The sequence below is a fragment of the Nymphaea colorata genome, chromosome 7 (assembly GCF_008831285.2).
Source record: "Nymphaea colorata isolate Beijing-Zhang1983 chromosome 7, ASM883128v2, whole genome shotgun sequence".
Classification (NCBI taxonomy): domain Eukaryota; kingdom Viridiplantae; phylum Streptophyta; class Magnoliopsida; order Nymphaeales; family Nymphaeaceae; genus Nymphaea; species Nymphaea colorata.
In genome coordinates, this window is record NC_045144.1 from 15,973,545 (window position 1) to 15,998,949 (window position 25,405).

Sequence of the window (25,405 nt, forward strand, 5' to 3'; positions counted from 1 at the left end):
AGTTTGGATTAGGCCAGCACAAGATGGGATATTTATATGTAATTGGATCAGGTTTTCATTGGACCCTGGCCACTTATTAGTAGACTGTCACTTGAGGTGCGCCGATGTGAAACCTCACTCTGTTCCCTTGTCCTCAGGGTCCAAGACTGCTTCAAGGACCTGAATGATTAGTAATATTCATGCCTTAAAATTCATGTAGATTCATGAAACACTAGAACATGAGACACTCACGGAATCTCTACTGCCAAACAACACCAAACAAATTCAACAAGTATCCAGCGAATCTGCCTCAAATATCGGTGTAGATTCATGAAACAATAATTTTAGTGTTTCATGAACCTGCCCATGTTTACGGACACTACCTAAGTGTTGTTCCCACTAAATGACCTCTTAGTATTTCATCCAAATGAATGTTATATTTGATTAACCTATTTGCAAAGATGCCAATAAATGTGCTTTTTTTAATTACTAATTCAAATTTGAAATTATGGATTCGAATTTGCTAGAGAAAACCAGATCCAATCCATACATATTTGTATTAGTTATGCAGTTTCACGACTGAATCTGAATCTGAGCTCAATATCCAAAGTTCTGATAGAATTTCACTTCAAAGTCGGATCATATGTTCTAGCTGGATTCATTTTTGGAAATCGGGTCTGAATCAGAGTCCTTATTCAAATATAATTACATAAAATATATCCAATTCAGAATCCAACAAGATTCTAACTGTTTATGTCTCTACCCATTTGAGAGCCGTCGGTTGTGCATGATGCCAATACCGAATATTTGTTTTTTGGAAAAAAAAAACTTCAGAAATACATACAGAACGCAAAAGAGAACGAGTAAAAGCTGTTGGTGTTTGGTTCCTCAGTGTCATATGCCTCATTCTATGGGAAAAAGAAAATCTTTTCAATTTTCGAAACAAAATTGTTCTTTTTATTGAACAAAAATGTTACACGGCTTCTTTATGTAAAATGAAAATTCTCAAATCTATAATTTTTAGACTACAACACAGATAAGAGTTGAGATCCGTATCACCTATTGGGGATTTCAAATCTTTTTGGATCTGAGATCCGTAGAAAATCAAATGCAATAACAGATATCCAGAAGCTGTACTTCATCCAGATTCGTGAAGCGCGCTTCTCATGTGTTATTTGTCGAGTGACGAGTGAAGGGTGAAGCGTGGACGGGACGGCCTACTGCTCACAAAGACTGAATCAATTGAAAGCACATTAGTGGAAAGATGAAATTTCTTCTAAAAATTAGCTTTCCTTTGTAATCCCAAATATGATCCTGAAGCTTTCATTTTCCAATGTGGTCCCTGGTTGACCAAACGCCTACCAAATAAAAGGTTTACCTTTATTATTGTCTTCCAACACATTGAAATGTTGCCAAGACACAAAAGTCACTTTTTTTTGTTGCAGGAATGGAACATGTATTTGGACTTAAATAATGTTGTCAACATTGACATATGACATGTGCTAAAACAATATACTAAATCACATCATATCAAAAAGGTCAATGGGAGGGCTAAAAATTGTGTTGAGAGATGATAATATTGTAAACTTGTATCGAAGAGATATTAACATATGCATATATACTCATATAAAAGCTAGAGAGGCATGTGGCTTTTGATGCTTTACTTAATGCTTTTAAAAAGAAAAAAATTAAGCAACTTTTTATTACCCTTTCTTTGAAAGCAATTTATATGGGTCGATTTTTCATGAATCCGATGCAGGAGGATATGATACGATATTGGATAGTTATTTAAAAACTAATGAAAGTAAGATTTGCCAATTTTCATGTGCTTCAATGCGCCACAAGTTAACCCAAGGCTGTTTTTCAACAGTTGCAGATAAAGCTGGCGCCCACATCGGAAATATTTAAATTCGGAGACCCTATTTAAAATTAATAACAGAAGTTGGATCTCAGCCAAAAACTTTTCGAAAGAGTGAGAGAAGAGGACCCAAGTGGTAACGTTGGAAGGGAAGTTTGATGGACTCCTTCCTCCCCTCCTTGCAGAACCCAAAACAAAATCCCAAGTCTCTCTTTCTCCCCATTCCTGTAATCCCTCTTTCCTCCACCGTTAGCTTCCTCCAGCCACCGGCGATCGGGCTGTCGCCGGTGTCTTTCTCTCTCTCCCTTTCCCCTCACGCATCTGTTACCCTAGCCCTATAGATTTGAGCCCTAGCCACCGGTGATCGCAAAGTAATGGCCGGCTGATTCTCTGGTGACTCTCTTTCTCTCCTTGATCGCTGCGGCTACACAAGCAAAAGGTCTCTCTCTCTCTCTCTCTCTCTCTCTCTCTTTCTCGGGTTGTGCATATTAGCTGAAACTCTTAAGGAATAAAGATTGCTGGTTTCATGGATCACGTCAATTTTGTGCACAGTAATTGTCGTTTGCGTGAATTGTCGAAAATGGAACAACTCCAGTATTGCACTCCCTTGGGTGCGCTATTATAGATGCTGGCAGATGCACCCCGATGTTCATAGTATGAGATGAATGTCCTGCAGCAGAATGACTATGTGTGGCACAGTTTGGCTGCTATTATATTTTAGGGTGACTCATGTTGCACTTGTTCGTTTCACGTTCTTATAGACCAGATTGCTTATTTTGTTGCTCATTCCTGTAGTGCATATGATCACCATTATCCTGCACCGTTGTTTGATGGAGTAATCTGTACACCCAATTTGATTTCGGACTCGGAACCGGTAGCTCATAAAGCCCTAGTTGCAGATTTTTGAGTAGTATTTGATTTAGAGGTGTATGACATCATTTCTTTTAGTATATATCATGCTTTGTGTAGAATTTGCCAACTAAAAAAAGGCTATTTATTTTTATTGCAAAAATTTGAGTCTCCGCTTACCTTAAAACCAGTCTTAACGATTTCCCTCATATAATAGGTGTTAATTACAAAACATGTGTGTAGGTGTTGATTGATAGAAAGCATTTATAAGTGCCAATGAATTACAATTTCATGCTACCTCACTGTTCAAAGATTGGAGGGACAGAGCAATTCCTGCATTTTCATCACCGGCCCATTGCTTTGATCAGTCACATGCTTTAGCATATGATTCCAGTCCTTTAAGCCTGTGTTTGTGTATATCTACTCGTATATGTATATGCATTTATATTGCATGCACACCTACGTTTTCAGGCATACAGGTTAGAATTTCCCATTGGTCCTTCATGACCTCTCATTTCCTGGTTATTTCTATGAATGACCATATATCTCAAAAGTATGTATTCTAATGCCTACAGCCAAGAGGTAAAACTAATGTTACTAACCTTTGCCTGCAATGATTTGATCCTAGTCTATTTGTCATCCCAGAAGAGTGATTTTATGTTTTTTTAACAATCTCAACATCTGAGACGTGAGCTTTGTGTTCTCAGCTAACAGGTCGTAGGCATCCCATGCTTTTACATGTATCTGCAACTCAAGGATCTGTAAAAATTAGGCAAGAAAAATAAAAGCTTTCATGCTGTTATTATATCACTTTAATTAATAGGTTTCACTGTAAGTTTGTATTATAAAGAAATTTCAGGTTATATCTATGGCTACAACATTCCTAGCCACTCATTATTGAGATATGGTGATCACCTTCATACAGAAGATGGTGATCATACTAATCAAAATTCATTCTTAACCACCCATTATTGAGATATGGTGATCACCTTCATACTAGTCCCTTAGGAAAATTACTAATCTTACCAAAAATCCAGATACAGCTTCTGCTGGGAAAACCAGGAAGAAGGTTGCAGGACACATGCAGTTTTTGCTGGTGTGCAGAGCTGCAAAAGTAGGATGATTAACAAAAGAAGTGGAGTACATGTCAGGGTTGCAATAGTTTGGTCGGGTTACATCATCTTTCATTCTTTGACATGAAACTTCTGACAATATCATACCGTTGCCACTGAAATCATGAGGCATAATTGAAGGTCATCTAAATGGTTGGGTTTCATTTCGGATCCAGTTCCAAATTATGCTTCAAATAAAAGGGCCTGAATTTCGTTTCTTTTTTTTAACAAAAAATTATTTGGATGTCTAAGGGTCCTGGATACCTCACAGTCTGATTTTCCATTGAATGTGATTGGGCAAATTCTAAATGCCGTTATGGATTTTTTGGAAAAGTAGGACACCATTGTGTACATTATTCAAAGGAACATACCGGAAGCTGTACCTTGCCAAGATCGTTGTGGAATTTTATCTGTCATCCCCTATATGGGCTAGCACATGTTTTTACTAAATTAGGGCTATCATTCCGTACATCTCTCAGCTTTTAGCTATATTAGATGGACATCAATCTCAGATGCTTACCATGACCAGCAAATAGATAAGCTAAAGTTGACAAGTTGATGTACAAATCTTTCTTCCGTAGACATTTAAGATCGCACTCTAGAGAAACATGAAGCATTGAAACTAGTTGAATCAATTGCAAATGTAAATAGATCATGAGATTTACTACAAATTGATGAATAAATTGAACACATCTACAACATGAAATGTAACCATCAGGTAAATACAATCAAAGTATCTACAGTTTATGAAAACATTTACAAGATAATAGTAACTAATGAACAACATGCATTAGATTTCTTTATTTCTAATATTCATCTATAGTTTTTTTCTTAATGTGGCTTCAGTTTGTCTCCTTTTTTCTTTCGTTTCAGAAGGGTTGATCACTGTTGTGTAATGCCAGTGTTGAATCTGATAGTCTAGGATTGGGTGATCCCGAGCTGATTCAACCAATTCAACTGATTCAGCTGACCTAGAACTGAGTCCTCTAGGACTTTTTTGCGTTTGGCTTATGCTTGACTCCTGAACCCAGTCACTTGACAATTCCGGTCTACTCCAATCCCTGAGTTGACTTGCCAGATTTGACAACCGTGATCTTTCTCTTTCTACTATACAAATGCAGCTATAAATTTAGTTCTTTTTGTTCATTTTTCTTCACTAAGAGGGAGAAATTAGGGTGTTGAGTATCTCATTAGATTGTGTCCCAGTTTCCCAATTTCTTTTATTGCTTTTGTTTCTGTAACCCCCTAGAATTTTAAGTTTCTACAGTTAATTGGAATCTTATTCATTGTCTCATTCAGGGATCAGATTCCTGCAGTTTGGCGAGCAATTTGCTTTGTTATGCCACTAATTTTCTCCTTTTATTGTTCTTTTTATGTTGTCATGTGCTTCAAGGTTTAGATTTTGAGCTTTTAAATTTCCTCCTTGTTTGGTTTGTTTCTTGTTTTGTGGAGGAAAGTCAGCAAGTGGTTTTGAAGCTTGATTTGGACAGTTCCATCTGCAGTGGCTTGATCTGACTGCAGGACTCAGAACGAAAATGGCGTCTGGAAAGACAGAGGGTTCATCAGCTCCAGCCATCCGAAGGGATCCTTATGAGGTTTTAAATGTCTCAAGGGATTCATCAGATCAGGAGATCAAGTCTGCTTACAGAAAATTAGCTCTCAAGTGCGTTATTTGAATATCGGAATTTCTTGATTCAAATTTATTGGTCCTTTTAAATGCATCGTGTGTGTGTGTGTCTGACCTGATTTTGGAGATTATTCCCATTTTCTTCTAAATTGGTAACTCCAATATTTGATAGCATTGTTTTTTTTTTGTATTGATTTTGATGCAATATTGTGATTCTTCATCTAATCATCTTCTGAAGTTAACTGATAGAAGTATACTTGTTTCTATATCGAATTACCTTTTTGACGCATACCTTGTTGATTTTATGGTTATGGTGGGGTGGTTGGAAATTTTCAACTTCATTAGATAAACTTGGGGGCTCCATAGTCTAATATTGTGTTACTTTCGTAAGCTATCTGTAAGTTTTTCTACTCCTTTGCTTTTGACCACCTGTGACCATGGGAAAAATTGTTATGCCCTTGACTGGTTGTCTCTGATTCTAAATAAAACACATAATGAACGTTTAATGCATCACATTCTTGTCCTTAAACACTAAACCATGTGTTTGTGTGAACCACATTAAAACATGCGGAACTAGTAGATTCTAGCGTTTAATTTATTAAAGGCTGGAATTTGGATGTGAGTGTGCAACCCTTTCTCTGTTTTTATCCGTGCTTGGGGAATTTGGATTCTTGCCTTGCTGCATAAATTCGCGGAACATGGTGGCAATGGATTGCTGCTCAACAAGGAAGGCAAGGAAGGCTTGCATTCCCACATCAATATCCAGATGTTGTCTCTCCATCGTTTGTAGCATGCAATTCACCCTTCAAGAATTTCCTCTATACGAGCTCTGTGGGCTTGAATGGCCACCATGGTGTCCCTCACTTTTGCCCGGTTGCCCATGCTTTGATACCAATGTTAGTGCTAGCTAACAGAAACTCACACTTACACTCTAACTCGTGCACACCAAGGCCGTGGAAGCCCCGCTTCCAAGGTAATGCTGTATTTTCTTTGATGATTAGGGTTTAATCCCTGCAGTATATATATGTCATATACTGGGGGTAGGGTTTATTAGAAGTTATGGATGGGTCTGCCGATGCATACAGTGACCCTAATCCCTTTTGTACTATACTTGTAACAGAGGACCACACTAATAGGAACTCAAAAGACCCGAGCTGAGATCCAACTGATATGGATCTGATGCTAACACCCAAACCCTTTTTGTACTTGTGCATTTGATGTATCAAGAAATAAATTGGTTCTTCAATTCCTTGATTCCAGCATAAAGCTAAAGGTGGGGAAGTCCATCTGATCGAGTTTCCACTGCTACTATGGGAAGATTATAGGGTATACTTCAGTGTTGTAAAGGTGTATCATATCGTGTATCAGTCGGACCGACCAGTACACCGTATCGTAATGTACATACATGTACGGTAACGTATGGTAAAATTACTTTTTTAATTACAAAAAAAATCTAAAAAAATAAAGAAAAAATCAGGAAAAATGGAAACAAAGTCAGAAAATCAAGAAAAATGTAGTTCATAAAGAAATCACGTATAAATGATCACCAATTCATCACAGTGATCACACAGGTCATCTCAACCATCATTCATCACAAATACACACAATTATCATCAATCAATGTGTTAAATTGTTAATTTAATCATCATTTTCAACATCTTCATCTTCGTTTTCGTCTTCGTCTTCGTTTCATCTTCCTTCTCATTGTCTTCAAGAATTGTTCCAATGCCTTTAAATGGAATATCAATATCCACATTCCATGGCTCTCCTTCAACAAACTCGTCAAGTCCTTCAAGGTTGTTAAAAAAATCAAGATCATCCTCATCAAGCACGGGTTCTTCTTCAGGTTCAACCCAAGAATGCAATACATCTAAAAGATCTAGGTTGATAGGATTAAATTGAGTATGATGTTGCCTTCCTGTTGATGTTCCATCTAATAATTGCCTAGAAAATTTAACAAGAGAAAAAGTTAACCAATTGGTAAAAACTTAAAATGCATAACAAATATATTTAAGTTACCTTTCTTTCAACTTCATATTGTATTTGACAAAAACAAGATCATTCAGCGGTTTATGTTCCAGTTTATTTCTTTTCTTGGTGTGAATTTGTTCAAATACACTTCAATTTCTTTCACATCCAGTAACACTGCATGTTTGCCTGAGGATTCTTATTACCAACTTCTTGAGATATGGCCGTTCGAGCACAAACCTATCTCATCACATATCTGAACAACAAAATGAAAAGTAACGCTATGAAAGAGTAAATAAAACACCAAATAAATTTAAGTAACAAACAAAAACTCAAAAAGCTGCTAATAATAACATAGAGTTCATGTTTCTAATACTTGGATGCAGGGATGTCATGTGTCGAACTGTGGTATCTCTACCCATGATACCAAAACATGTATCGTACTTGCAGATCTTTGAATGGATAGCACCTCGTTCCGTATGGTCACTGACTAATACATCAATGCAGTCCAATATGTCATACTTGACCTCTTTATCCTTTTTAAAAGTGGGAAGATATCTAATAGAAGGATTTAGGTAGGAGGCTGCTGTATGAAGTGGACGATGAAGTTGTCCAAGCCACCTTTGATATATAATCTTCCATATAAGCATATACAATTTCTTTTTTTCCCTTCAGATTACCTCTAATGCTCTCCTTTGCTCTAAAATGTTGAAAGCCCTCTTTCTTCAAGCAAGAATCAAGCTCCCAACATTCCCAGAGCAATACCTTAGGCTCAAATCGAGGGTTTCTTCCTCAAATGACTGATTTTTTGCAGAAACCAGCGAAATCTCTCCCTCTCATAGCTTGTAGAGAAGTTTAGAGAGAGGGAGGGAGAGCACGGTTTTAACAACAGGCGCAAAAGGGTGTCTCGGGCCCCCTTTTTTAAAAAATGACATGTATTGTACGATATGGGGTACAAATACACCCCAATGTATCGTAAGATTCTCACGATACACACACGTATCACATATATTCAAGCATGGATATGTGTGTGCCTAGACATGCTTGTGTATGTTCCTACTTTGCAGTGTGCTGTGTTTTCTTCTCTGGATCATTCTCATGCTCACAGTGATTGTGGCATTTATGTCTGGGTGTATTGCATTTTCACAGGAGAAAGTTTTGATAGATTATCATATATGACTTTCTCTAACACTTTCCTTCCTCTTTAGTTATCTTACATTGTATATTGAGTTTGTTGGCAGCAAATCCCTGGCTCTTTTGCAATATTACATACTAACTGATTAAACCTGGTTCTGGATTCACTTGTTCTTTTGTTTGTTCTGTTTTGCTTTTCCATTGCTAGTGCAGCTTAGCAAAATGATTTGTAGCAGCAACAAAAAATCTATGAGTTTGCGACTTTCTAGAATTACCCTTTTCAAAGAATATTAATGATAATATGCAAAACGCCTTTCTGAGATCCTGACAATATCTTTTCTGGCTTGAGGGCAGGTACCATCCTGATAAAAATGGAAGCAATCCTGAAGCCGCAGAGCTTTTCAAAGAGGTTGCTTATTCATATGGCATTTTATCTGATCCAGAGAAAAGAAGGCAGTATGATAACGCAGGCTTTGAGGTGACTAACTGCTTTTTCAGTCGTTACTACTAACCATTTTGGAACCAACATATTGGATTTTGTAGCTGGATTACTCGGAAATGAAATATGAAAACTTATCTGCACAAGGTTTCAGATACATTTTTAAATGAAACCACAGTATATTATTCAATTTATTTGTTATTGGTGATCTCGTGCTAAACTCTGCTGTATGCCCAAATGCAGGTCTAGGCTGTTGGCTGGGAGTATAGGCATCTAGGTAGAGTGCGATAGCTGGCCCTATAGAAAATAAGTACATTTATGTACTATTTACCCCTAAATATATTTTTTTACTTATGAGTTTTCTGTTATGTTTCTTTATGACAAAAATATTGACGTGCACTCATAAGAGCTATGTTACATGGGTGTGGAACAATTTCTAAGAACTTGGGAGCCAGGACACAATTTTCTCTCTCTCTCTCTCTCTATATATATATATATATATATATATATATATACATATATATGTGTGTCACTGTGTGTGTGTGTGTGTTATATTAAGCAGGCCTGGGCATCGGGCTGGCCCGGCCCAACACCCAAAGCTCGAGCTTAGGCCTGGCTCGACACCCGAAACCCGAGCTTGGGCCCAGCCCAGTTACAATAAAAAAATATTTTTTAAAATATAAAATATAATTTTTAATATAAAATATATTTTTAATAATATATATCATTATTAGAATAAAAATAATATTAAAAAATATATGAGGCCCCGTCGAGCCACCTGGGCTGGCCCGGTACGTTATCGGGCCGGCCTGAGCTGGTTTTTTCGGCCCGATTGGGCCAGGTACTGATGCCTAGCCCTAGTATCAAGCAAAAAAAAACAATATATTTATTGTTTTTATTCATAAAATATAAACTGATAAGTAATTACTGAAAATGTGTTGCCATGTCCAAGTTGTGTCCAGCAATCGATGAGTCCCCCTACTGTGCTTTTATCCAGAACTTAGAAAGACTCGCCGAATTTTACTCGCTAAGTCTCAGCTGAGTCAACACTTTTGACTCGCCCAAATTTGGTGACAGATGTTATCTTTGCTGCTTGTTTTTGTTGAGTTGTTTTTTTTTTCTTTTTTCATTGATATATTGATATTCGATACTTGATTATGTTAAGGTATGCCACTATTGAGTAGCTTCATTGTCCAGTTTCATATTATTACATAAGTAAACATAGCTTGGTAATGAGTTTATGTGATGTTAATTTCATTGTAAATTGTAAAGTGATCAAGTGACTTTACAGCCTTTTTATGTTTAAACTTTAAATGACGTTATATATTGCATTTTCTAAAGACAATAGTTAACAATACCTGGCATGAAGTCACGAGTTGAGTCCCAAATCACTAGGTTTTGAAACATTGCCTTAACCCTTGCCCAGCCATGTTGACATGGGTAAGGCACCTATTTTGCTCTGTGCATGTGACATGGTGTAAAAGATTTTAAGTTATGAAGAAACATGAAAATAGAAATTGTACACTTACAAATTACAATGTATACAAAAGGAGGATTTTTGAAATAAAGGAAACTTATCATGATATTATCACAATTACATTGTCATATTAATTTTCTGTTGATAAATGGTATAATTGCTTGGCTTGGAACTAGCAATAATACTTAACATTTTCAAAACGGGTGCTACATGCAAAATACAATTGATATTTACTAATGTAGATAATTAGATATGTTTAATTTTATCACCTAGTTTAGTTAAGATGTAGAATTCATTGTCCATATTTTCCATTGGACTCTACATCTGTTCTGGACTTGAATTACACCCTGATCTTTTCCATATTTTACTCCACTTCTATTTTATTTCTTATGCAGTGTTTCTCTTTTGTGATATTAATTGAGATGTCCTTGGTTCTGCCAGGCAATAGATGCTGAGGGCATGGACATGGAGATTGACTTATCCAACTTAGGAACTGTAAATACAATGTTTGCAGCATTATTCAGGTAAACCTTATTTTCTTGGTTGGATCTTTTCACTTGTTCTTTGGACAGTTTTATTGAAGATAACATTATTATCAGCAAGTTGGGAGTGCCTATCAAGACCACAGTTTCTGCTTCTGTCCTTGAGGAAGCACTGAATGGAACTGTAACTATTAGACCTCTTCAAGTTGGAAGTTCCAGTAGCAGCAAGGTGAGTATCGGACTGAGTTTGTAAAGTTATGCAATCATGTACTCTTAAGCAACTAATTTGCAGATGGTTTCTGAGGTAGGTAGAGAAACAACAAGCTCACTTTTACAGTGTGACGATAAGTGATCAACAAGCTCAAGCTGGAATTGTGATTAGAGTAGTCTCATCTTCCCAAAGCAAGTTCAAGGTTAGACTTTTTAAACAAACTCATTGTCAGATACTCAGATTCATAGTTAGTCTAAAACGATATGTTTGATAGAATAGTATAAGTGCTTACATTTTTGCCTACTGGTTGGTAAAAACATGATCTCTTTTACTTGTGCTCAGACTTGCCAAATGGTTGTCTTGTCTGAGCTGATCCGACCTAGGTATGGGTGTTGCGGAACTGCAACATGAAATTTACTTGTTTGAAGCATTGTTCTGATGTGCTTGATGGCTTTCTATTTATACTTTTTATCCATTGGACTTGGATTCTACTTGAGTCTGGCGTCTTCTAAAGTGTTTGGGCATGACCTCACATTTTCTTTTTTCACACGATCAGACTCTGTTTATGACTCTATGTTGAAAGTCAAATTTATCTTTTTATATTTCTCTTTCACTCTTTATATATGTGGATTTCAGAAATATGTCTGGATGGCACACCATTTTCTTCTTGATACTGTATAGATGGATTAATGCCCAAAAGCATAGGAAAAGAAAAACACATTTGAGTGTATAACTTGTTTACAAGTCAAGACCATTAAAAATCTGATCTACACATCAAAATTATGTGCTGGCCTTTTGGCATGTAAATCACATCTATGTGGAAAGTTGCACACAGTGCCGACTTGTATATATATATATATATGTATATACTATCTCGACGGTCCACTCCCCTTTCAAACAACTTCTCAAATTTTTGTTTCACAGAAAGAGCAGAAAACGATTGTCTCTGACAGTTTATCTGAGTTGTTCTCCTCCTTGCATTCAAACAAAGGGTGAAATTTGTCTATGATCATAATGTCATTCTGAAGTGTTAAAAGGTAAATTAGAGTACAAAGGATGTGGATCGGTTTGGAATTAGTGTGGCAAATGGGTTTGACCAAATCAAGAGCTGTCGATGGGTCTTTGCTTTAGTTTAATGTCTGCTTTTCTGCATGGCCATATTGGCTTTCTTTTTCCCTGTGGAAATTCTATTTCCACTAAAGTCTGGGAGCGTTTGCAAATTGCTTACGAAAAAGGTTACAGATTAAGTAAACAGACAATTTCCTTCTTTGATAGTCACAGAAACATAAAGTTTTTGTTTTCACATATGGCTTTGAACAAGAAATGCAGGAGTGGCCATATAAAATACTATCTGTTAACTGTTGTTTTAAAAATCAAACTTTTTTTTTCTAAATATTCCTTATTAATAGAATCAGGAATTTGATTTGGATATTCCCTGTCTACTCGAATTCTGGAGACACATGAACTAGAAGATTAGGATTAAAAGATGCCCTTTGAGTTTGTTGTACTGAAGAAACTTTCTGAGGTAGGCAAGCCAAGGACCTTAATGCTTATGCCTTCTTAGGGATCCATAATCTTCATGGCCTGCTTTGGATATCTGTATACTTATCTGAAGGATCATCCAGGATGAGCATGTGACCTCAGATTCTCTGGTGAGATCCATTTAGGATTTTGAGATCCATTTCTTCTAGATGGGAAGTGTGGGCAGCAGTTGGAAAGTCAACAACTCTCTGTGTTTTGGTTCAAGCGTAGTTATTTTAGTTGTAAATTGTGAAGAAAATGAGACAAAGGTTTTCCAAGTAGCCTCATGACAAAGCAAGGCAAGTTGCTTCCATTTTTTAATAGGTGGTATCAACTATGAAAATTCATCTAAGCTTTCTAGAAATTTCAGGAGATAATGGGATCTAGGTGGAGTAGCGGCCTTCAGGATTGACCAATGAGCCTAATTCATGGTCCATGGCCATAAAATAAGATGAAAAAGTGGGTAAAAACCCCTTTTAGTCTGGTGCTCCTGGTAGATGGTTCAATGAGGCCCCTTTTAGCTAGCGCTCATGGTATGAGCTTATATGTTATTCTTATATTTGTTAGTTTGTTTTAAAGTTGTGATGTTATGATATTTTTATTTTGGTATTAAGATTAGGAGATACAAAAACATCATATGTTAATATTACGTGCACAAATTCCATATTAGGTTGTCCCAAATGTGTATGCTAAAACCAATTTTCTGTCCTAGTATTTTACCAATTTATTTAGTCAAATGTTCATCATTCCCAAATGTGTATGTTAAAACCAATTTTCTGTCCTAGTATTTTTCCAATTTATTTAGTCAATTGTTCCTCAATCCTGTATGAATCCAAAAGAATATTCTGTCATTATGCTGTTTGTCATTATTTCTGATAATGTTTCACATGTTCATTTCTTTCACTCCAACTTCAGTTTCCAGAGTGATAGCTATACATGTTCATTCCTAAAGGGACAAGGCCAAAGTACCAAACAAAAGTAGTACAATGGAATCTTCAGTAGTACCAGTATAGTAGCTAGTTGTAGTTTTGCTTACGTTTTCCTTTAACACTCCTTTCAGTTTCTATTTCCAAATCTATTCATCATTTTTCCTAAATGATTCCAGATAATTTAAGGACAAAAAATTGGTATGTCTCCTTATTTAGATGAATATGATAGGGCTAGGCAAATGATGATGGGGAATGGCTGAAATCCATGAATTTATGGGATTCCTCTTCATCAGATGGTTTTCTTGCCGCAAGAAAGAAGAGGTCAATCCTGGAGTCTCAGGGGCTATGTCACATGGGTGGTTCTAAATGGCTGCCTCCCCTGTGTCAACGCTGGTGCTTCTCCGACACAGCACATTCGGTTAGGTCTGCCGAACCAGGTCAAAACAGACTTTTTAAATGTGCACATAACTAAATTATCTTTAATAAAAAAATTTATATTAAATATAAATAAGGCTACGGAACAGTTAAATATGTAAAAAATGATTTATATATATACACACACGTTTGTATACACCCTCACTACACCCGCAGCTTTTTTTTTTTTTTTGAAAAATTGTTGCATCCGCACCCGCACCTCGTTCTCAGGTGACATAGCTCAGGGGCATTGGTTATTGGTTTTATGGTGAAACTTGAGCAGCCAATTCTTTGGCTTGTGGGTACATGATTATTGATGCTGCATTCTTTCTGTGCACGGATACTTTCTACTGACCCCCATGCTTTTATCTCTTGGTAGCTCCTTTATTTTGAACAAGAACCAAGTGGAGGCTATGGCTTAGCTTTACAGGTGAGTTTGCTAAAATATTTGATTCTGTTATGTTTATTTTACTACATTTCATCTAATCCTCACTTATTCTGTGTATTACATGATTCATAATTGATGGATAAAGATATCAAGCTAACATTAAATTAGTGTTTGGGAAATCAATGCATTCACTTTAAGGCATTTTAAGATAACATGGAATATGGAAAGGATACATTCCCCCTCTTTCTGGGTACAAGATAAAGTGAACATAGGTTTTGAAAAGTGAAGGCAAATAATGGGAAGCACAAGCTTGATTGTTATTTATTTCCTCCATGCATTGCAGGAAGATAGTGAGAAAGCTGGGAAGGTGACATCTGCTGGGATGTACTTTTTGCATTTTCAAGTTTATCGACTGGACTCGACACTGAATGCTGTATGCACAGCTTTTCTTTACCTTGTGTTAAAATTAATCTAGCTTCTATGAGATGTATGAAGAATTTCCATCCTTATGCAGTTAGCAATGGCTAAAGATCCTGAATCTGCATTCTTTAAAAGATTGGAAGGTCTGCAACCATGTGAGGTTGCGGAATTGAAAGCGGGCACCCACATATTTGCTGTTTATGGTCAATGTCTTTTTCTCTATTTAGATGATTTGATTGTTATTATCTGCTTTTTGGGGTGTAAATTTCTTGATTTTGTTTTAGGTGATAATTTTTTCAAGCCTGCAAGCTATACTATTGAAGCTCTTTGTGCAAAGTCATACGAGGAAACAACACAAAAGCTAAAGGATATTGAGGCCCAAATTTTGGCAAAAAGAAATGAGTTGCGACAGTTTGAGTCAGAATATAGAAAGGTTTTCCTGTGCCCTCTTCCCCTAAGAGAAACATAAATCCTTGCCACCCTTCTCTTAATAGTAAAAGCACATTTATGTGGGTGAATATTAAAGTCGTTTATAATGTTTGCTGTGCAGGCTTTGGCGCGTTATCAAGAAGTAATGAACAGATACAATCAGGAGAAGCAAAATGTATGTGTTCTATCTTTCTTTATGTTTTTATATCTGCTCCTGCTGCTTGAGATTTTGTAGTGTTGAATATTGTTTTAGTCACCATCTTCTGGTTGTAAGCTAATTTTTCTTCTTGTGGTCTGGAATCTGATGACAGTGGCATTAGTTTTGTGTTTTTCTCTAAAAAAAGTGAGATATTAACTAGCAATCTCCATATGATGCTTAAGGTTCCGAACCACATATTTCAAAAGGTTCATGAGGTTAGTGAACATTCCAAGTCAGGAGTGATGCATGTGTGTGTCTGTCAGGGTGAGAGAGAGTGGGTTTATCACAAGTCTCATCATCTCATAGTGTGTGAAATAATTGCTCTTTGGAGGGTATCAGTGTCTACATGAGAAGTGGAACAAAGCACAGGGAAGTGGTTGCTTTGAGACTTCCTGCCTCCTAGGCACCTCTGTTCTTTCCTTGCTTTAAATCCCATCAACAGCAACTCCATTGCTTGCAGGTTGACGAACTCTTGAAACAAAGGGATAGCATACAGTCATCTTTTACCACTGCAAAGACGGTCAATAATGTTTCTGGGAGCAGTAGTAATAGCAAGTCTCCTGGTGAGGACCCTGTTGATGAGAGTGGTTCTGAAGGGAAGAACACAAGGAAAAAGTGGTTTCCTTTGGGAGGCTCGAACAGAAAAGCTGGCTGATTCTGACACAGTTTATCCACAGTGATTTTTATACAAAACACACTACTGGAATGAAGGTCGGGTTTCCTTTCTTGTATGATTTTGATGGTTCTCCTAAATTCCCTCATTTGAGGGTACATGTATCCTATCACGTTTCTGATAGTATGATCGAGAGCAAGCTTTTGATTTAAACAATGTGTGTAAATTCATCCATTCATTATACACAACCTTTTGGACCATTTTTTGGCTGGCAATCAATTTGAAAGAAGAGAGGAGCATAATTGTGTATGATTGCAGAACTGTAACTATACTTGCTTTACAAATTGCTAGTTGTTTCGGTTATTTCAAAAAATTTCGCATCTCATGTTCTTTAATTGAAAGAATTTTCTTTGAAGTAAAATTCATGATAAATTTGCTGAGAGTTTAAATATTGGAATTCAAATATTGCATGCTCTTAAGCCTCAATGGGTGTTTGGCATGGTGGAGTTGAGATATGGCTGTTAGAGACAGTCGCAGAGAGACAGTTGCAGTTCAAGCTTGGTTGGTGTCGTGCACCTCATTGCCCACGGAGGTTGGTGTAGTCAGCGGTTCTTTGTGTCGCGAAATCCATACGAGGTTGAAACCCATGAGAGCTAACTGTTTTTGGAAGCCAAAGCATGCATAGGTCTTGGGAACGAGGCTGCTAGCCTTGGAGTTTATACTATTTAGACCGATGAAGTTACTTTTTACGCGTTTCCTCACGGAAAAAACATTACATGCTTTTGTATTGATTTTTTATTTTAAAACGTATAGAATACTCATCCTTAACCCAAGCCAGGGCTGGTAGGCGGTTAGTCACTGTTTCATATGATGGGCATCAAGCCATCACGATGGGGTGCTCTATTGACCACCAAAGTTCATCCTACTATACCGATTCTTCGGGCCTATATTAATTATTTTTATTAGTCTGTATACGACGACTTTTTTCTATGAAACTCTGCATACGACTACTTATGAACGAGAATGCCTCATGTAGTCTCATCTTGTTTAATAAGCAGCCCAACTGAAATGGGAGACCTAATATGAATGGGTAATCGGAATCCCATCTCTCTCTCTCTCTCTTGTGCTTTTTCTTTCTCTCACATGCACACAGCTAAACTGACTTTTCTTACAAAGCAATATCAAAGACCTAAAAGACTAAGTGCCTATGCCCCTTGTCTTTTAGCCACTCGGTTACTAGCAAAATTAAATTTTCCTATTCATGCATGCAGCACAGACACACACACACATTATATATCACATATATATAACGCATGCCTTTCAATATTGACGTTTTTTTGCTTTTTGAACGTCAAGCTCTAGTTTGGCAGACTCCATACCAGTATATTAAGAATCATTAAACAAGTGACCTAAGTAACTAGCCTCCGCTCCTAGGTCTGTTTTTCCAATGGAAGCCATTTGAGCTAATATATGAGCTATACAATCATTTTGTTCGTCCAATTCTGTCAAAACCATACTAGCCATCTCTCTTGTACAATCCCCAACCGTGTGATATCTTCCAAATTCTTTTGGAAATCGGTACTGCGTTTAATTTGGTCTATTTCTTAGGAGGAACAATCCAATTATCGAACCTTGAAGTTATATTTCTTACGTCTATCACCTACATGTGTCACATAAATTTGACATTTCAGCAAGTTAAGGCATCACTTCACACCTCAATGATAGTTTTGTTTCATGACTTCCATATAAACCATAACATCGTCTGAAAGCTAATAATCCAGCATTTGTGAAATCTTTAGTTGAAAACTTGTCTCCTCAATTCTATAGCAAATGAATGAAAAATGATCCAACTTTATCGGATCTCTCCTGAAATTGCGACTGTTATTGGCGATATCCTTCTGGCAATCAAACACTGCAAAAACAAATGATATCAACGTTTTTTCTGCTCCATAAAGCATTTGATACATACATGCCATGCTGTCTCCCGTAGATTTCAACCTTGCTTGATCTGGGATGCTCTAAACAGAACCATGGATTTCCACATAAGGGGGAGGTTGGTGCTCTGCCACACTTTAAAATCTTAAGGTACTTAGCAGAACATTGTCTCCGGAATTGCCGCTCAACACTTCATTGCTGTCAGGGTTGCATTAATTCTTAAGAATACATCAAAGACCAAATAGCATCCAGAAATTGGAGAATTTACGTTGTTCAAGGAACACTTAAGATAAACTGTTCTATTCGAAAGATCTGCCACTTTCACATTGAGCAACGACTTTAAAAACATAATTCGCAACCTTATAGACCCTTCCTGTAACAAACCAACCCCTCCATTCTTCACCAAACCCATCATCTTATGCCTTCTTGATTGACCATGAATCTTTTTTGCCATATTTAGATAGGGTCCATAAAAAGAGCAAACCAAGAAACAATAGGGAGGAAGTTTACGTGGTTTGACTTAAAGGATGAGTCTATGTCCACAGCTAATGATCTCTCACAATCTCATATCAAGTTCCATGAGATTTGGAGGTTCCATTCATCCTTATTTAGAGTACATTGTGGCACGTATATCTGCCTTAGAATCTTACATGTTTATCTTAGCCAGCTTTCTGAGGCATGTTTATGTTAGATTTCTTTCTGTTATTATCGCCTGAATTATCTCCTTTCTTTTTGAGCAGTCACATTTCAGCTTCTAAAGCCCCTGCTCGTTTGTTAATCCAATGAGAAGGGCCTCCCCTCTCATGAGTTCCATTCCATCACATAGGAACAAGAAGGATGAAACTCAAAAAAAAAAAAAAAATCATATATTATCATTAATGAACTTATAACTGACAAAAGATTTCAGGTGATAGATGGCACAAGCAATATGTCATTCATAACAACGCACGAGTTTGAGAAGAAAAGAGCGTAGAATTACCAATATGTTGAATATCAAGACCCTTTCCATTGCTGATCTTCACTTGTTTATATCGTTCTTAAATGATCCATGACTATGAAGGGGAAGACCAATATGAATATATGAAATCAAATCATCATTCTCAACTCGTTTTGACCGCCAATGCTAATTGGTAAGCAAAATTGCTAGCTCTAAACAACCATTTTTAATTTCAAACTTGAAGTTGGCCTTTAATTTGTTGAATTCTACACCATACATTTTCTTAAGGGCATTCCATCCACCACAGGTGGCAGCTAATTCTGCTTCCTGACAGTGAATATAGTCGATTAGAGAGGGAGGATCTAGCTCAACAGAAGTTGATCCTTCTGGCCTCTGTCACTCTTCAAAGGCTGGATTCCTAAATGTAACCCCAAGGCCATTACTTCCTTCAAACCACTTATTCAAACAAAGGGTTAGATCTATCAATGTATCCCATGGAAGAAAGTTCTTTGTCTAAGCTTTACAAACAAAAAATATCTCAATCCTACATGGGTACGATTGGGTACATCAAAATTTTAACTTTTCAAGTTTTATTTTTGCTTTGAGTTTGATTTTTTTTTTTCATTTTTTTTATTTTCCTTTCACCTATTTTCCACATTTCCTCCCCCTTTTTTTAATTTGGAAAATTTTTGTATATTATTATTATTATTATATATACACACGCTCTGCTGTATCCCTACTCATAATTTCAAAAATTAATGTATCCATAGGGACATTGTATCCATACATGCACCCATATGACATAGTTGTCACTTAAATAATTCATTTTTATTTGTGGGACATTTTTCCTTGTGCAATGATTGGTAGAATCCGCTTTGCTGAATCTTGATCCTTATCGATATCCTTATCAGTGCGAATGGCTAACATCCAAACGTTGCCATTATTTCAAATGAAAAATTTCAGAAGCAATGCCATAGAAAACTTAGTCATGATGTCTCCCATTTATTTATTTAACAGGGGCGAGAAATTTTTGGTTGCATGGTCCAAATTGTGGCTTTCCTATTTTAACGGAACCTAAATATAATTTTTCAATTTTTTTATACAAGTTAAACTAAAACTTTTAAAATTTTCACGTAAATTGAAAACTTTTAAAATTCTAAAGAAGTTTTGGGGGGAAGGGGCGGATATGAAATGACATAAGTTGTCTTTAACTCATTTTAAGCCTGTGATAAGTCTAGTTGTCCACACAACATGGGGCAGGGTTTGATATTATTATGAATTTTTAAGATATTAATTTTTTATATTATAAAAAATAACGTCACACTAAGGGGCATTTGGTTCGCATAACATTCTGTCCCTGTCCTTAGAAATGCGTCACTTTGCCAAACATTGAAACAAAGAACGTTGAGGACTGTCCTTCAAGTACACCCAAAAATGCATTGTTAATCCACACTACCCTCCCCTCAAAATGCGACCACTTGATATAAAAATCTGATCAGGATTCAGATTTGGATATACATAAATATCTGATCAAATTCGGATCAAATTCATCTTAGACAAATATCTTGTATCTAATGCTATTAAATTTTGAAATTGGTTCAAAATTCGGATTTCGATTTTAATATAAATATAAAAATCGGATTCGGATTGTAAAATCAGATTTCAGATTCACATATGACTTTTTTTTATTAGAATTCGGTTTATGAACATAATTAAAGATATATCTGATCCGAACGTTGACATCCTTAAGAATGACCGATTGTCCGATTGTTGTACACAAGGCACAGGCAGAAGAGGCTGGCAGGGGCCTTGGCCCGCCCCCTTAAATTTTAAAAATTTTAGTTTAACGTATATGAAAATTTAAAAAAAAATTATTTTGTCTCATGTTAAATTTTAAAAGTATAGTTCGATTCCTGAAATAAAAAATTCTTTAACTTCACTCCTGTCCAAACTCCACCCTTGTGCAGCTGCCCGATTAGAAGACAGAATCTGTCCAACTAACGGCGTTAGTATTTGTGGGACACTGACCTAAGTCTGGTGTAGACACCATATATAGGTGAACCTAGGTTCAGTTTAGTCACAATAAGATATTTTAAGGGCTGGTGTGGGCAGTGGCCAACACCAGTCACACAGTAGCTCCGCTACGAGCGCTCTTTTAATGTTTCTTTATTTTCACGTTAATGTCTTTTAGGAACGAAGCTAGTAATTTTTCATTAGGAGGAATAAACTATAGTTTCAAAATTTTAACATGAGTCTAAATATAATTTTTCAAAATTTTTATATAAAAGTATATGAAATTTTTTTTAAAGTTGCATTTAAAATTTTTCTTTTTTTTTTTTTTTTGGGAAATGGCCAAGGTCCCTGCTAGACTACCCTTGGCTCCGCCCTTGACATTTTCAAATATTTGCATTTTTATATATACGAGTGTTTCTTGGATGTCAAAATTTGTGAATGAATGCACCTTCAAAGAAAGGTCTGTCCATCATGGGTTAGATCGGGAACCCACCTAGGAACCGACTTTTTTTTTTTCAATGCTCCACCCTCTTAAAAAAAAAAGTACATGTAAATTTTTACAATTTTATTTATCAAATATAATTTTTTTTGAAAAATTATATTTCGATTCCTGTTAAAATTTTGAAATTATAATTCATGAAAAAATTGTGGCTCCATCCCTGCTCCTATTTATCTCCCCCACAAAGTCTCGAGAAAAAAAAAGAGCCACCTTAGCTGAACCTGGCGGTTCAGCCTTGCTAGTTTCTTTCGTTCTTGCCGGAAGATGCCTCTTTGGCAGCAGCGGCAGTTCGCCGGAGAGCCAAGCACTAGGCAAAAGCAAGCATGTGCAGCTGTGGTGGTAGCATGGGGCAGGTTGCCCCCGGCCACCAACAGTAGTTGCCATTAGTTTTTCAATTCTTTTGTATTTTTGTAATTTTTTTTTTTGTTGGTGCTTTGTGGATCGAGTTAAATTTGGGATATGGACTTATCCAAACGTCTACTGGTTCAAGCTTACATATGGATTTACATACTCCATGAGCATTCAGTTACTTGGATCATGTTTGATTTGTGATTTAGATCCAAACATCAAGGACACGTAACAAATCATGCTTTTGGATCTAGATACGTCCTAGATAACGCATGGTTAAGATAATTCCAATCATGCTTCTGATCCAGTTTTATTTCTGTTTGAAATTGGATATAGAAGAATATTTCGTTGTTATGTACTTAACTGTACACGTGTTAGTGTTTTATTTTTGATACATGTGGATTTTTTCATGGACACAAAGAAATTATTAATGATGATGATTTTAATAAGTGCACTAGATACCAAGTTGTGTGACCTAGTGAAGTTCTCAGTCATGATCAGTGATTACTAAATAAACTATCAGATTATAAAAATAAACAACATGTTTAATATGATTTTAGTGATTGGATTATACAATCCGTGAGATTATGACAAGTGGATTGAGTCCTTCCCACTGAAATTAAGATAATCTTTTCTAGATTTTCAATTTAAGAAGTAGTACGATAGTTTGTTTGCATCTTACAAGCAAACATATGAATTGTCCTTACATCTAATCATGCTTTTGGATCTAGATACGTCCTAGATACATAGTCATCGACCATTCATCTAATCGCCACCTTTTTATTAAAATGTGTTTTTGTAATTTTTTAGGAAGAAATTTTTTTGAGGTTTCACCTTTGCCTTTATAGAGGGTTTTTAATTTAACCAACAAAAGCATTTTAGTTATTTTCAGCTAGCAACATATAGTTCATCCTTACTTTCCTTGTTATGACAATTGATTCTTACCAAGAATTTGAATTGATTTGATACAATCTTGAAAAGCAGATGTGTACTATTTGTACAATAGTACCCTCCCTATCTATGATATGGGTGGGTACTAATGTACTATTGTTGAAGTGAATATTCATTGAACACCACTACTTTTATGTTGTCGAAGATATTTTTATTTATTTTTCAATTTATGGTAGGTATTTATAGTTTTTATTGAGTTCAAATTACTATATATTGCCATGGAAAAATGCTTTTATCGATCTGATTTGACTAAGTAATTTTGGACATGGGCAGAGAACAGCATGGTTACAATCTTTTATTTTTTTACTTAGAAAAAAAAATCAAAATACAGCTAAATTATAGGTAATAAGGAAACACCTCTACCTTTTTATGTTATTGAAAACATGCCTAAGTTTTTTTTTTTTTTTTCTTTTATGAGTACTGAAAGGCATTCATAAGTTAACTTACTATTTGTAAGTTAGTAAGGCTAACTACTTCATCCTCCAGAAAACTACATGAGAAATGTACCTGATTTTCAATTAATTGTTGCAGGACTTTCTACCAGTCATGAAAAATATTCATCGCACTAAAAAAAAAAATAATTGGATTTCAGAATATTATTTTTGAAAGTCTGATATGAACTAGTCAACATGAAATATTAGATTACTTAAATCATGTGCATAGTTTGATTAATTACAAGCACAGTGAAATAATGGACTGTACAACATAGTTTCGCTTCAGACCTTTATTTGTTATCATTTGATGAAAAATGTGAGTTTATTTAAAAATGATGAAAAATGAACTCTTTCTATAAGCAAAAATTTGTCCATAAGATGAAAATTTTCCTTAAAATTTTGTTAGTCTGTCACAAAAAAAAAAAATGAAAAGCCTGAAATTTCCAAACTGTAGTAGAATGTGTAACAACCAGCAAGTTCGAAGGGTATTTTAAGTTAAAATCATCATAAATTTGATGAACCAACAGATTTTATTACTAACCCTAAAATTACAGTCTTCTTAAATTTGATGAACCAACAGATTTTATCACTAACCCTAAAATTACAATCTTCTTAAATTTGATGAACTGTTAGTTATTCCTGCCAATTGAGGATTACATTAAAATGATAAAGAAAGAGCAGGGGCAAAGTTTGTGTTTTTTCATTGCACCGGATGAACTATAATTTTAAAATCTTAGCAAAGCTAAAATATAATTTTTAAAAATTTCGTATATATGTTAAAGTAAAAGTTTTAAATTTACAAGTAAGATTTTGATTTTTTTTTAAAAAACCTGGTGGGGAAGGGCGGGGGAGATTTTTCTTTTCCCTGCAGAGATATATACAAGCCCTTTAGTTTTGATGAATCAGAAATAAGTGGGATTTCCTTCCATCTCTTCTACATCTCCAGGTGTTTTTTTTTTTCATTTGATTGATTATTTTTTCATTTGTTTTACACATGGTATCAAAATAATAATTTACCAATTTGGTGTTTCGGTCTTATCTTTGCACATCTTTCATTCGGCATGTATGAACTTGCCATAGCATGTTAGCTACATAACATGGAAAGCCCAATGGTTGTTTTTACTCACTGCTAACTTTCTTTTAAAAGAAAAATATTATTATTACTAAGGGCGTGTTATTAGGCCATTTAAGATTTTGTTTTTTTAGCATCTAAGTTTTTAAATTCTTGACTTTTAACAAAATTTTAAAAATACATGAATCAAACTTTTTAGTCCTTGGAGGACATTTATGTATGATAGATCTAAGATGTACACTGTCATTAAAAACTATAGTTTCTTCAGAAGAGATATCTGCCCAAAATTTTAGGGCAGATTTCTGAAGCAATAACAATTTGGATAGATTCATTTAATAACACTTAATAAATATTAATGGAACTCACATGCGTGCTGCTGCTATTAATGAAACTGCCCTTAAGCAGTTTACCCCGTGAAGGGCTTTGATATTTATTTGTTCATTTTTTCTAATGAGTTCGGTGGGCCTTCAACATTAAATTTTTGACTTGGCCAAGTTAAGTTGCATAAAATAATCAACTTAGATCTCGCTGCCGGAAAACGGGGGTTTTTATCCAGCAAGTTGGTGGTTCGAAGCTGCAATTTGTTAAAGTTTAAGAAATTTTTTTTTTTAACTAATTGTTCAAATAGCTCAGTACTTCGAGTAATCAAAATGTAAAGCTGCATTTTGTCGTCTTGAAAAAAAAAATATGAAGAGCTCCAATTTATTAATGTTTAAGAAAAAAAAATATTTTTTAACTAATTGTTCAAATAGCTCAGTACTTCGAGTAATCAAAATGTAAAGCTGCATTTTGTCGTCTTGAAAAAAAAAATATGAAGAGGTTGGTCAACTGAAGGGACCCCAGTAGCAGCCTTGCATTTAAAGTGTTTTGGAGAAGCACGTTACTTTTACCACCATTAAGATTGAGCCGTCGAGAGGTAGTCGATACTCAACCAAATTTAGAGTCAAATTTGAGCACCTGTTATAATATTTTATTATAATAAATTATATTATTTTATATTAAAAATATATTTTTAAAATTTAAGTGGACCAAATTAGAGCTCAAGTTTTAATGAGTTCAGGTTTGAATCGATGTTCAGGCTTAGGTAGGCAGGATGCCAAATAATATATATATTTTTTTTAATTTTCAAGACTGTGTGTTCGCCATAATTTTTAAATATAAGTCTTG

At 35.6% G+C, this 25,405-nt stretch overlaps 1 protein-coding gene across 3 annotated transcripts; it reads left to right on the forward strand.

The window, feature by feature from the left end:
• The first annotated feature begins 1,973 nt into the window (after positions 1 to 1,973).
• On the forward strand, positions 1,974 to 16,358 carry LOC116257476 (chaperone protein dnaJ 15-like). 3 transcript variants are annotated; one of them, XM_031634260.2, is made up of 12 exons: positions 1,974 to 2,276; positions 5,256 to 5,461; positions 8,882 to 9,005; positions 10,885 to 10,967; positions 11,043 to 11,154; positions 11,234 to 11,338; positions 14,380 to 14,430; positions 14,732 to 14,821; positions 14,903 to 15,011; positions 15,093 to 15,241; positions 15,359 to 15,412; positions 15,897 to 16,358. In XM_031634260.2, the coding sequence occupies exons 2-12, from the start codon at positions 5,334 to 5,336 to the stop codon at positions 16,089 to 16,091; spliced, it is 1,200 nt and encodes a 399-aa protein (XP_031490120.1). In that variant the 5' UTR covers positions 1,974 to 2,276; positions 5,256 to 5,333; the 3' UTR covers positions 16,092 to 16,358. The 3 variants fall into 3 exon arrangements, with proteins under 3 accessions (XP_031490120.1, XP_031490122.1, XP_031490121.1); XM_031634262.2 differs by having other exon boundaries at positions 5,289 to 5,461; XM_031634261.2 differs by having other exon boundaries at positions 5,301 to 5,461.
• Positions 16,359 to 25,405: the final 9,047 nt, after the last annotated feature.